The 13,179-nt window shown below is 41.7% G+C and overlaps 1 protein-coding gene across 1 annotated transcript in view; it reads right to left on the reverse strand.

Moving 5' to 3' along the window:
* XYLT1 (xylosyltransferase 1) overlaps positions 1–13,179 on the reverse strand; it is a 328,154-nt gene that overhangs the window by 143,324 nt on the left and 171,651 nt on the right. Inside the window, exon 3 of the mRNA XM_050967712.1 lies at positions 9,494–10,022. Within this exon, the coding sequence (XP_050823669.1) occupies positions 9,494–10,022 (529 nt within the window). The remainder of the gene's footprint in view (positions 1–9,493; positions 10,023–13,179) is intronic.

A 13,179-nucleotide genomic window follows, 5' to 3' on the forward strand; every position in this document is an offset into this window, starting at 1 on the left:
CTTGGCAGCCTTTCCCACAAATCTGCCCAGCTCTTGCCTTCACATCACACCGACAATTTACTGTAGCTATGGCCCATTTGACTGACTTTTCTCTGTCCACACCTGCATTTCAATATCACACAGAGGCATTAAGCACTCAAGCATCTCTTCTTTCCTCGTCATGTCTTCTGTACGCAGTAATTCTTACCAAAGCTTTCACTAAGCTACCCCCACCCTTCTGCTTTTACTTCAGAAGGTTTATTGCTGGGACATATTTGCTCATTACTCTCCTTCTACATTTACTATCACCCCTCCCATTTCAAGGCGTATATGAAGTTGACATTTTACTACAAGATTCATGAGTGGCTGAAAGTTTCAAGCCTATTTCCACCCTCCACTTTTGTTGCTAGAAATGTATTTTGCTTGTTCTTAGCATTTCCTTCAAAGTGACAATTTTTGAAAATCTTTTTCCTGGTGTTTGATGTTGTAGCACTTCAAGCCAAAACTTCCATGCCACCTAAAACCTTAAAATCATCATTCAGTTGGACTGGGGGAAAGGGGCTGTTGTTTAGTGGTGAAGGAGGGTTGACAATTGCTCTCTCGGAACGTGAACATGGCCCTGCCTCCTAAACTTACCAACATCCTGTGAGCTGCATGTACTGCAGAACACCCAAAGGAGGAAAGGGCCATCTGTACAGAGGCCATGTACTCCTACATTGATTTCCAGCATCAGGGTCACCCAGGGTCTACAAATCCCATACTACCATTGGTTGGCCAGTTACAGCTGCCCTAACCCCCTTTCACAGGGTGTTTTCCTTCAGGGAAAGGGGAAACCCTAACAAGATAGTGCCGACATGATCAACATTTGAGTATGGCGGTATTTTTTCTGGTGTTTTGGGATGAGACTCACAATTCTATGTTGCCACAAGCTGACTTTCTTCACACCTGCTGAGTTCTAAATGCCCAGGTCTCTCAGAGGTGCTGCTGAAATCTCTCAGGACGGCCAACAAGAAGATGCAGAGACAACATTGCCCCATTCTGCCAGCTGAGAGAACTCTTATCTTCCTTCCCCTCTGCAAGGGGCCTTTAAATCCTGATCCTATAAAGAATATTTACATGGCTATATTCTTCTTCCATCATACAGAGGGATAGATGGTTTTAATGGGCTTGCTTTATCATATGTAATGGTCTAGTACCTATCCCATGGGGTCTGATTCTTCCCCACTGACCCCAGATTTACACTGGTGCCATACCACTGACTTCACTAGAGTAGCACCTTATTCCTACTGATGTAAGGAAAAAAGACTCCAACCCTTTATATTTTCATAAATTCATTTAGCATAAAATACAAGTGCTGTTGTTTGAAGTTGAAGCCAAAACTACCCTTCATAATGAAGGAAACACTGGCATAATGGTTTCCAGAGCTGAACACAATCTCCATATGTGGTGTAATTACATCTTTAGCTTTCTACAGAGGAATAGTTTATAGCTTAAATGCTATTAATTGTAAGCAGTGTTGTTTCACAGGATGTTGTTCACTGATAACTACTCAATTAAGGTTATTTTGCAATTAGTCTACTCACAGTAAATGTATTGCAACAAGAGTCATCTATGGAGCAGCAAATTAAGTTCTGTTGGGTCTGCATGTGCCCCAGCTCTTCAGTGCCAGTCTCAAAGAGCTTATACTCATCATAGTATTTTTACCATGTTGGCGAATAGATCTAAGGCGTGAAGAGAAGTCTCAGCAGTGACTGTGGCTTGCAATGGCTAAACCAAAAGAAACAGAGATAGATCCAATAATCTTTATGGAGTTGGTCTCACACTCTTTAAATTTTGGATCAAACCAAATGAGTCAAAAAGCACACTGTGAAAATTCTGAAAACTAAACAAAGTTGTATGTTGACAGCTGAAGAGACATGTATAACCTAAGGATAACTGTGTCAAGTATCAGAGGGGTAGCTGTATTAGTCTGGATCTGTAAAAGCAGCAGACAGTCCTGTGGCACCTTATAGACTAATAGACGTATTGGAGCATGAGCTTTCGTGGGTGAATACCCACTTCATCGGATGCATTTAGCATTTCAACAGAATCCTTTTTATGGTCAAAGGGTCAAATTCTAGCTAAGCTACCTATGTCCTGCTTAGCTACATTTCCCCTCCAGTTTAAATTGTGTATGAAATTCTCTTTCACTTCCTGTCCAACAGTTGTGTAGTCTTGCTCATACATTGTTGAACTGCTGCTGTACTCCACTCCAGAAGTGGCTGAATTTTAGGGGCAAGTGAAGTAACTGTTAATATACCTGTATATTACTCAACAGAAAGAGCTCCATTAAACTACGGTACATGGTCTGCATGTCTTAGACAAAGCTTGAGAGCATGATGAGATTTCAGTTACTCTTATGCACTGGAATATTTTATTCCTTAGCAGCTTCTCAAAAATCAAAATGTTTCATTTCTGTGAGACAGAGCAGCAGCATCAGTAGAAACATATGAGAAAACACCCTGATTCTGGAAAAACTCCGTCAGTGCTGATGTATGACACAGAAAAAGATCAGTTTGATTTTTTTTCTATTTTATTTATGAGCCAGGTTGCCACAGGGCTGAAGGTAGAAGAAAAACTGTTCTGACATATAAACTGAGCAAAGATGACACAGGAGCCAAAGGGAAATAGACCAACATCGTTTTGGGCTCTCCATTCTTAATAGGGACTTTTCTTTAATCAAAAGTGCATGTTAAAAAAAATCCTAAAGGAAACTGGAAACATATTATGTGTCCATCCGAACTCAAGTACCAAACACTTGGATCAAGGAGTACTAATTTTCAGCCACAAAGAACCACAAGTAGATTTGAGACCCACGTGGGAGTCTGATGATCTGGACCACAGAAGAAATGATTTAGATACCATGTGACAACACTCCTTTGCTCATGACTCAGATTTGGTGTCAGTCATGCAGGGAGTGGTCTGCCATCTATCCAGCAAACTTTCACACTGACACTCCGGTCTCTCGCAATCAGAGATTTAAAATACTTTGAGCTACATGGTAAGTGTGAAAAGTAGATCAGAATCCAACAAATCTGAAGGGAATATCAAGAGAAAAAAAAAATCACAGTTTTAATCTCTATACAGCTATCCTTTTTATAGTGCCCACAACTGCATTATCTGTGTGTGGGCTTGGAAGAATTAGATTTTTATTGGTAAATATTGGTAAACATCGATTTCATGATACATACACAAACTAATGAAAAAATATTTTCATCAATAATAATCAAAATTCACAGACAGGCAAAGTACAAAAACTGCTGCTTGAGAACTTATTAGAGTCAAAATCCACTGATTTAGACTTTTCATTTAGGCTTCTTACAAATGGACTAATGAATGAACAGTAAAAATCTTGCAGATTTGTGGATTTAAGGATATTTACTTTGTATATTTTGACATGTGATGTTGACAGTGTGTGTTTTAACGGTTTATAAAAGCTTTAACTTTCTGAATCTCAATACCTATGGTCATTAAGTAATTTTTGGACCCTCTCTCCAGTAATTTCCCACAACTAGAAAATTTCAAACAACAACAACAGGGAAGAAATTATTAAAAAACATAATTCTGCACAACCATGAAAATGTAAATGGATAAACAGATATTATCTGCTGAAATTATTTAAAATATTGAATTCTGTGAAGCCTAATTATCTGAAGAACTGCACAGTGAAGCCAATAGTGGACTTCTCTGCTCTCTTACAGGGGGGTCCCGCCTGAGGAGTCTATAATACAGATTAAGGCCATGTCTACACTACCACTTTTGTCGGTACAACTTATGACACTCGGGAGTGTGGGAAAAAACCACCCTGAGCGACATAAGTTACATGGACAGAAGCAGCAGTGTGGACAGTGCTTTCCTGGTGGCAGAAGCTTCTCCCGCTGACATAGCTACTGCCGCTCATGGAGGTGGTCTCACATCAGCATCGAGTGGCTACACAAGCAATCTTACAGTGGCGCAGCTACATCGGTACAGCTGTGCCGCTGTAAGCTCTCTAATAGAGAAATGGCCTAAATCAGACTAGCTTTGTCAAAGAGGAGAGTTTTGCAGTGTACAATCTCTCAGTCTGGCCTCCTCTCCAAACTTGTTCCATAGCAGGAGCTCTCTCTCTCCAACTTTCACTGGCTTCATTCAGGCTTTCAGTGTGCTGTCTTGGAGAAGTGCAGCTGTCTAGGTGGGTTACAGATGGAGGTACAATCAGTGACATAGCTGGGCCCTGACCCAGCCATGGTTTTGATAACCAGAAACAACGCCTTGAACAATTAATGGAAGTGGGCTGGTAGCCTGTGGTGGCACACAGCACAGAGGTCTGGGTAGCCACAGCGAAGAGGAAGGCTACTCCATCTTGCACAAGCTGCAGCTCTGCATGTTGCCCCTACTGAAGAGTAAACTAAACTGTCATGCCAGCCCCATCAAAAAGACAATCTTCCTTGTTACCAAAAAGGCAATTTTCCCGCTTCCCTTTTGTAATCAGTACAGCACGAGATTTGCCCATTTATCCATGTCTCCCCTTATATCTTCATCCATCTTTCCAGACTGCACTCGCTACACTTCCACTCTCTCCTCCTTCAAGTTCCTTTGCAAAACATATACTTCGAAACTAAAGTGATGTGCCTCTCAAGCTGCCTGCTACGCTGACATCCACAACAGCATAATGTTATAGTTGAAGCCTTTGACATTCCCCCTTCCTCCCTCACCGTTTGCCATCACTCCTTGCACTCCTTGAGCGAGCGACACAGTCTATTTGTAAAGAACTAGGCACACTAACAGTGCTAAACAATTCAGGTAACATGAAAAGTCTCCTATTCTATTTTGCTGCTTCAATCATACTCTTAGTATTCGGTACACAGCTGGAATGGAGCTTCTCTCTTCCGGTTCTCATGGAGCGAACACACTCGTTTTAGAGAAGTAGCAACGGATGACGCTGTCGGTTTAAACAGTCCTTTCCATAATCCATTTGAGTTTCTACACTTCTTGCCTTTCGACATAATAAAATACTTCAAAGAAAAAGGTTTATAAAATACTGCTCCTCTTGACAAACACCGATGTGAATGTATGGCTTAGAATTTATGACAGTCTGGCTCAGTGGTGTCATATACCACGATTGATGGCCACAGTTAACTATTCTGCAGCTTTAAACAGCTATGCATCTATAAATGGATCCTAGGGAATTGCACTCTAGATGACATCTCAATGGAACTCATAGCTCTTAAACATGTTTATACATTGAGATAATGAATGAATGAGTGAGACCAATGCATAAATATTTAAAGTTCACAGCTCTCTTATAAACAGATAACAAATCTTTTTCATATGCAAACATAAGGATATATCACTTGGCATGCTGAACGCTTAGATTGATCCCCAGAATGGCTGACTTGTGCTGACACACAGCACAGAGCTTTCTTGATGTTTAGAATATTAAGAGCTAAGCACAAGAAAACAGTAATATCAACACTATAGTGCTTTCATTCCAAAACCTCCGGGCTAGTGCTCTACAAATGTTACCTAATTAAGCATACCACTCCTTTAAGGAACATATTGGGTTCATGTATCCTCTGCCTGAGGGATAGCGCAGTTGTTTATCAGGACACAACAATACATACATTTTAGGATAAAAAGGAGGAGCTGTCTGATCCAACTGGCCTACTAAATCACAGCACAGTTACATTTTTATGGATAAGTATCTTAGAAATGTAGCTGTAATACAAGGACTACAACTTTTTTAAAAAAAAAAAATCAGGCTCACTTTTTAACGAGAAAGGGTTGAACATTTAAGTAGGGCCTACTCCTGCAAGGTGTGCTGAGTGCCTCCTGTAGGGCATCGAGCGGTCACGCTGTTGACTCCTAATGTCTTTTCTTGACCCCTAAAATTCCTCTTCTGAAATGGGTGTGACTTCCCAGCTGAGAAGTTGCCTAGGAATTCTACCATTCTTAAGAAGACTCTTACATCACAGTATGCTTGTATCTTCTGCATTAGCATCTGGCATTTCATCGGTGACGTTGTTGCTCTATCACTTTCCCACTGAAAAACTGCCAAGCCTGCTCTTTCTACCCCCGTGACTAAGGGAAACTACACAGAACATTACCTGAAGGAGAATTTGGCAGTGTTTGAAACAGTTAACTTCAGCTGTCAGTGTGGCAGGATGGAATAACCTTGAGGCAAAGAGAAGTCAACATTTTCTACTAGGATCCATCTGCCTAGGAAAAGACATTCTCAAAAAAGGGGCCTCTCTGCTGACAATCTTACAGAGCTCCAGGGACATTCCTGCTAATATGAAGACTCCTGGCAATGGCCTGTCTACATCTTGTATTTTAATATATATCCTGCACACCTCATTGATGGAACTGTTGATTGTTGGGGTTTTTTATTGTTTTTTTATTTTTTGGTCTCTTCGGGTAGGTGTCCAGGAACATCCCTCAGCTGTTACTGAATTCACACATTTTAAAAATAAAAACAGATCAAATGACTTTACCAACTGATGGAATCTTAGTGGCTTATTTCCTAGTCTCATCACTTACCAGTCAATTTGCCTCTATCATTTACTACTGTGTAAAAAACAAAAGGTTTGATTTTATGTCATATGCTGTCATTTGTGAGACAACTGAGTATAGAAAATTATTATTGGCCCAGGACTGAAAGCTGCTTGTCCAGATCTTTGGACAGAGGTACTTGTGGGAAATTCCGTATTTAAAGATAGAATCAGGAAATATTTCTGGGGAAGGCTGATGTTAAGAATGGTGGCTGTTTAAAGCTGCGGTGGGGTTTGGAATGTTACAATAAGTCCCAGGAGATAGGATTAGCAGGCAAGTGCTGCAGCAGGGTGTGTTGCAAGGTGCTGGACCCCCTCAACTGTCTCACAAGGTCAGACCCAGACTGTGTATCTTAAGGAAGAAAAGGAGGAAATGACAACATCAGACATTTGCAATGATTGATCTCACTGTTGTCACTTTACATAGAACAGTCCCAGGAGCCCAGGAACAATTAGGCTAGCAAATAGAAAATATATCAAACACAGTAACCCTAACACTTTATTGCTGATTGTGATATAGCTGCCCAGAGACACATTATATTGGCGATCATGTACATTTCTAATTTCTGCATGAACATTTAATGTGTGTCAAGCTGAGGTGCGAATCAACCCCGCTGCCTGCTACGGACTAACTATCTGGCTGGACCCCGCTGATGCACATTAACAGTGCATGAATGCATTTTGATCTAGACCTCTTTGAAACAGGACTAGAACAAAGTGCATGAACAAACTGTTAATGTGTGTCAGCAGAGTCGACATGGACAGTTAATCCATAGGAAAGGGCCAGGTACACAGTTTCAGTAATCAGAGTGCCGAGAGATTCCTTAGTCTGAATACATTATTCAAGGACACTTTCTTGAACTATTTTGGGACAGAGCTCAATATAACTCAGCCTGCCACTGAAGCTGAGTTCTGCTTGATCTTCTTCTCTCTTTATCTTTTGATTTTACCTTCCTCTCTCACTCAGTCTCCCATGCCTCCACTCTTTCCTCCAAATACCTCCTTAAAACCTGATTTTTCCACAATGTCTGTTAACCCGTCTCCTGTTTTCCTATTCTCTGCCACTCAGAGAAGCGATACTGAGTGTTAGGGTATGACTATACTATCCACCGGATCGGCAGGTAGTAATAGGTCTATCAGGGATCGATTTATCGCGTCTTGTCTAGACGTGATAAATCGATCTGCGAATCAACACCCGTACTCCACCTCAGCAGGAGGAGTAAGCAGCGTTGACGAGGGAGCAATGGCAGTTGACTCGCCGCCATGAGGATGGCCAGGTAAGTCAAACTAAGATAGTTCGACTTCAGCTACATGAATAGCATAGCTGAAGTTGCGTATATTAGATTGATCCCCCCCACTCCTGTAGACCAACCCCAAGCGTGAGCATGATGGTGACTCCAAACGAGAGAGAGTAATTATAAAAAACTCTCTCAAACACCAAAACAAATACATTGAAGAAGTGGAAACACAGACACACAGTGAAAGATCCCATTCACCAGATTTGATTTAGTTGTATCCCTCCCTTTGTACCTCTTCAAGGCCTTTTCTCATTTGCTTATAAAACACCAAAGTACATTTTAGGCTCTGATCCAGGAAAGAACTTAAGCATGTGCTTAACCTTGTGCAAGCAGAGAAATGCTGATTGCAGGACGGGAGCCTTAGCAGTGCTGTACAAATACCACTGCTGCTAATAGTAATGTTTCATGCTCACAAGCTATTCAGCAGTAAAGGAATGCATTTTAAGTTATGGATAGTTCACAGTTAAATAGTGAAATGAGAGGAGCTCTTTTTGAAGGGCGTAAAAAGGACAGCGCACACACCCACACCAAAAGAAAGCCATGTGCAATAAGCCACAAATCTGATCCCACATTAAAATAAAAAACAATAAAACAAAGCCTTGTCTTTGGCTACGGGTTTGGATTTGAAACTCGGAACTAATAAGCTTTGAAAACCACATTTGTTGTACCAAGACTTCATTAAAAACAGAATTGAGCCACAAATTACTTTGTTTACTATCTTATTTACCCTACTTTTCCTGCCTCCAGGTTAAGAGTTTCCATCCACCAGCTCTCTGTCCCCTGGCAGGAAACAGCAATGCTGTCCTTTTGTTGGCTGGCAGAAGATGCCAATTTTCACTGTGGTTCTCTCCACGTTTCCCACATAGCATGCATCTCCTTTGTCGAATAATGGGATGGAATGAATGAACATCCACTCTCAAATATGCCTCTTTAACTTTAGAAGGAAACACTGTAACTGCTGCTGCCTGAGAGAACTAGCATCATTGTTTGAAAACCGGTTAAAATTGCATGGGAAAAATCTAATGGAAGAAAACTGAAGCAGAACATTCAATATAAGCTTAACAAGAATCTTGTGTTCTCTGCACAGTTCTCTGTTAAAGAAATCTTTAGATACTCGCTGTTTGGCACAAACCAGAAAAGTAACGTTATACTTACTGCATAATGTTGATTTTTATTGTACTGGGACCACAGGACCGGCGCTAGGGGTTTGAGCGCCCTAAGCGGACGGCAATTTCGCCACCCCGCGCGCTGGTCCCACAGCTCCGCTGGAGCTGCCGCAGTGGTGCCTGCGGAGGGTCCAGTGCTCCGTGGCTCTGGTGGAGCTGCCGCAGTGATGCCTGTGGGAGGTCCACCGGAGCAGCGCGAGCAGCCGACCGTCCGCAGGCACAACTGCGGTGGCTCCACTGGAGCCGCGGAGCACCGGATCCTCCGCAGGCACCACTGCGGCAGCTCCACCGGAGATGCCTGCCGCCCCCTCTGGCAAAACGGCGCCCACCAACTATTCTGGCGCCCTAGGCGATTGCCTAGGCTGCCTAAATGGTAGCGCCGGCCCTGCTGGACCGGAGTCTAGAGGCTGTTACTGCATAAAATTCCCCTCCTCCCCACTTGGTGTTGTAACATATTCCACTCTAGCATCTATTGACTTACCATCCAGAGGACACAAGCGCATCACCTTCTCAGGCATCAGCTTTCCTTGCTTGTGTTGACAGTATATCTCTGCAATCTCCCGCCGACAGTGCTTGGATTTGGACCGAGACAGAGCTGAGATTGCCTCCTTGCCTGATATTTCACATTTTGGTGGCTGGTCATATCTTATTTCAGGGGAGCTGTTCCCACTCCTTTTTAAATGAGGTTGTCTGGGAGACCTGTGAATCTCCTTCAAATTGCTGCTGCTGCTGCTATTCTTTACGGCATGATGGCCAAACTGAAGCACTTCATTGGAGTTCTTCCCCAGCAGTGAGTTCTCCTTCACCTTTCCTTCTTGCTCTAGTTTCTTTTTCAAGTGCTCCTTCTGCTTGCTAAGAGGCTTCTTCACCAGTTCAGGCTGGTATTTTTGCCTCTGAGTCCTGGGAGCAAAGTTACTATTATCAATATTTTCAAAGTCCTTGGGTACAGAGTTTTCATTATTGCTGTCTGTTCGCATTTTCTCTTTTGGCCGGTGGGAAAAATAACCATCCTACAAAAGGAGGGGAAAAGTTACATGCATGTTACTACACTTTTTAAATCCCATTACATGCAACTTCTACATTAAAGAGTAAAGTCAATTAAAAAAAAGGCATACACATTAAAATACAAATACACATTAGACTGTGATCCCCATGCTCACTCACTGGGCCAGAAATGGGGAGGCTCATGTTTTTGAGCATTGATTCCTGTGGGGCTTGAGTCTGGTCCCATTAAAATCAATATCCTAACTCTGTGTTCAAAGGGAGCAGAGTTAAGCCCTTGAGTAGCTTCAGATCACTTCAATGGGACTACTTGCTCCAGAATCTGGACCACTCAGTAGTGATTTCTTCTGTGAGTAGTCCCATTGGCTTCATGGACTAAAGTACTACTCGATGTGAGTAAAGATGCTATAGTCCAGCCCCTCGTATGTTCATATGACACTACATGGCAATTATAAAACTTTTCATGTTTTAAATTATACTTGATTTGAGAGTTGCTACTGACTGGTGCTTGACAGCATCACAGCAATGTAGCCAATAAGTAAAGGTTATATATAAACAATAAGCAATGTGTAGGAGTGGAGTGAAGGGAGGTCAGTGATGCTCAGATTAAACCCTTCATCTCTGGACAGGAATCTAATTCGTTTTCCAACAGCCTGATGAATTATATAGTTCAAAAAGGAAACCTGGCTAAGAACTGACTGTCTCTTTAATACTGTCTCTTTAATATTCCTCCTCCCCAAAAAGATCACATTGCCATAGTTATATATATCACCACCGCTAAAACTGAAAAAAATGTTTTATCCAGGAAAAGCAATGCACCCACGGAAACATGAACAGAGTCACGGAAATGTAGGGCTGGAAGAGACCTTGAGAAGTTGTTAAATCCAACCCTCTGTGCTGAGGCAAGACCAAGTATATTTAGACCACCACTGTCAGGTATTTGTCCAACCTGTTCTTAAAAACCTCCAATGATGGTGATTCCATACCTCCCTGGGAAGCCTATTCCAGAACTTATTTACCCTTCTAGTTAGAAAGCTTTTCCTAATATCTAAAGCTCCTTTACTGCAGATTAAACCCATTACGTCTCATCCTACCTTCAGTGGACATGTAGAACATTTGGTCCCAATCGCCTTTATAACAGCCCTTAACATATTTGAAGACTGTTTTCAGGTCCTCCTCACTCTTCTTTTCTGAAGATGAAACATGCCCAGTGCAGGATCCCATTAGATACACCCTCCCAGTTTGGCAGTGAACCATTGATAACTACTCTTTGAGTATGGTCTTTCAACCAATTTATCCCCCACTTTACCAATAATTTAATCTAGATCACATTTCCCTAGTTTGCTTATGAGAATGTCACATGAGACTGTGTCAAAAGTCTTACTAAAAATCAAGATATATCATGTCTATTGACCCCCCCTCCTCCACTAGGTCAGTAACCCTAACAAAGAGGGAATTTAGGTTGGTTTGGCATGATTTGTTCTTGACAAATCTATTCCTTATAACCCTATTATCCTCTAGGTACTTACAAATTGATTGTTAAATAATTTGTTCCAGTATCTTTCCAGATATCAAAGTTAGGCTGACTAGACTGTAACTCCCTGCATCCTCTCTGTTCTCCTTTTTAAAAGCAGATACTGTGTTTGCCCTTCTCCTGTCCTCTGGGACCTCACCTGGCCCCAGGAGTTCTTGAAGATAACTGCTAACAGCTCTGAGATTGTTTCAGCTAATTCCTTAAGTGCCATAAGATGAATTTCACCAGGCCACATATTCTTTAACTTGGTCTTTGCCAAACTTTGCTTGTGTTCCTTCCCCCTTGTTAATATTAATAGTGTTGAGTATCTTGTGATCATTAACCTTTTTAGCGAAGACTAAAGCAAAATAGGCATTAAACGCCCCAGCCTTCTTGATGTCATCAATTATAAGCTCTTCTAATCAGGCACAGAATAACAATTTGCTTCATAATTTCACCCCCCGTTGCTATAGAAACTTGTTCTAGTGTAGCAGCGATTGCCAATGAAGATTCCTAGGTTACATTTTGTTTTGTCATCAGGCTCAATGTTATGCTCCTGACAGCTCTTGGTGAAGGTGATAAGGGTCAGCAGGAAGAATCTCAAGGCAGACCACATCCTTTTTGTCATTTCGGATTGTTACAAGCCTTAGCGACTGAGTCACAGAAGAAATAAAGTTTACTCGCTTGTGGCAGCTTAGAGTGAAAAGTTTATTCACTTGTGGCAGCTCAGGAGCCTGCCTCATGGCAGCACTCACCAGATGTCTCTTTCCCACTCCCGAAGTTCTTTTCTGATGCTATTCCACTTCCTGTCCCAATCTCAATAGTCTCCAAAACATATTTATTAATCTCACTAAGAATTGCTATGCCTGTAAATGAGGCATTTTTATGCGATTTACCCAAAAACAACATATTTTGCTGTTCCATATTGCAAGTATCTCTAGAAAGAGGAACAAAAGATTTGTCACACCAGATCAGCATATTTGTTGAACAAGTTCAGTTTCTGCCTCCAGTTCTGGCCAATACCTGATGATTCACAGGAAAGGTGGTTAGGAAAACACAACAAACTTGGCTGACTGTACATGGGGAAACCACTTCCATCATAACGTGTGCAGAAATCAGCGTACACCCTATGTATCGATCTTTGATTACTCCATATTAATATGCAAACCTGCCCATAAACCAGTCCTCACCTAAATCTGTGACAGACTTCAGTCGTTGGCCATAAAATTATCCGGTCCCTTAGAGCTCTAAGTGTGACTTATACACTAAGAAAATTCAGTGACATTCTACAACGTATGGCGGGCGTTTCCCCTTCACAATTGGCAGGACACAGCCAGTTTCTCTTCTTCTTCCTAATGATCGATTGCAACATTCATACAAACATTCTCCAGAAGTGAATAAGTGTTGTGGGTAGCAAAAACTAATTTACATTCAGAGAACCATTTTCTCACATAAAGCTGGTTAGTAAAACACAGCTGCTAAATTTTGCACAGCTCCATTGCTGATATTTATTGCAAGCTATTTAATGATGAATTTGCAAATTTGTAAATAATCTGGATACACTTCAGCTCATGGCTAAACACATTCAATCCCAACAAGTTTCAGTGGCAGGACATGGGAGCTGCTCAAAACATGGCAGCTGTGACTGTGTG

The sequence above is a fragment of the Gopherus flavomarginatus genome, chromosome 9, assembly GCF_025201925.1.
Source record: "Gopherus flavomarginatus isolate rGopFla2 chromosome 9, rGopFla2.mat.asm, whole genome shotgun sequence".
Lineage (NCBI taxonomy): Eukaryota > Metazoa > Chordata > Testudines > Testudinidae > Gopherus > Gopherus flavomarginatus.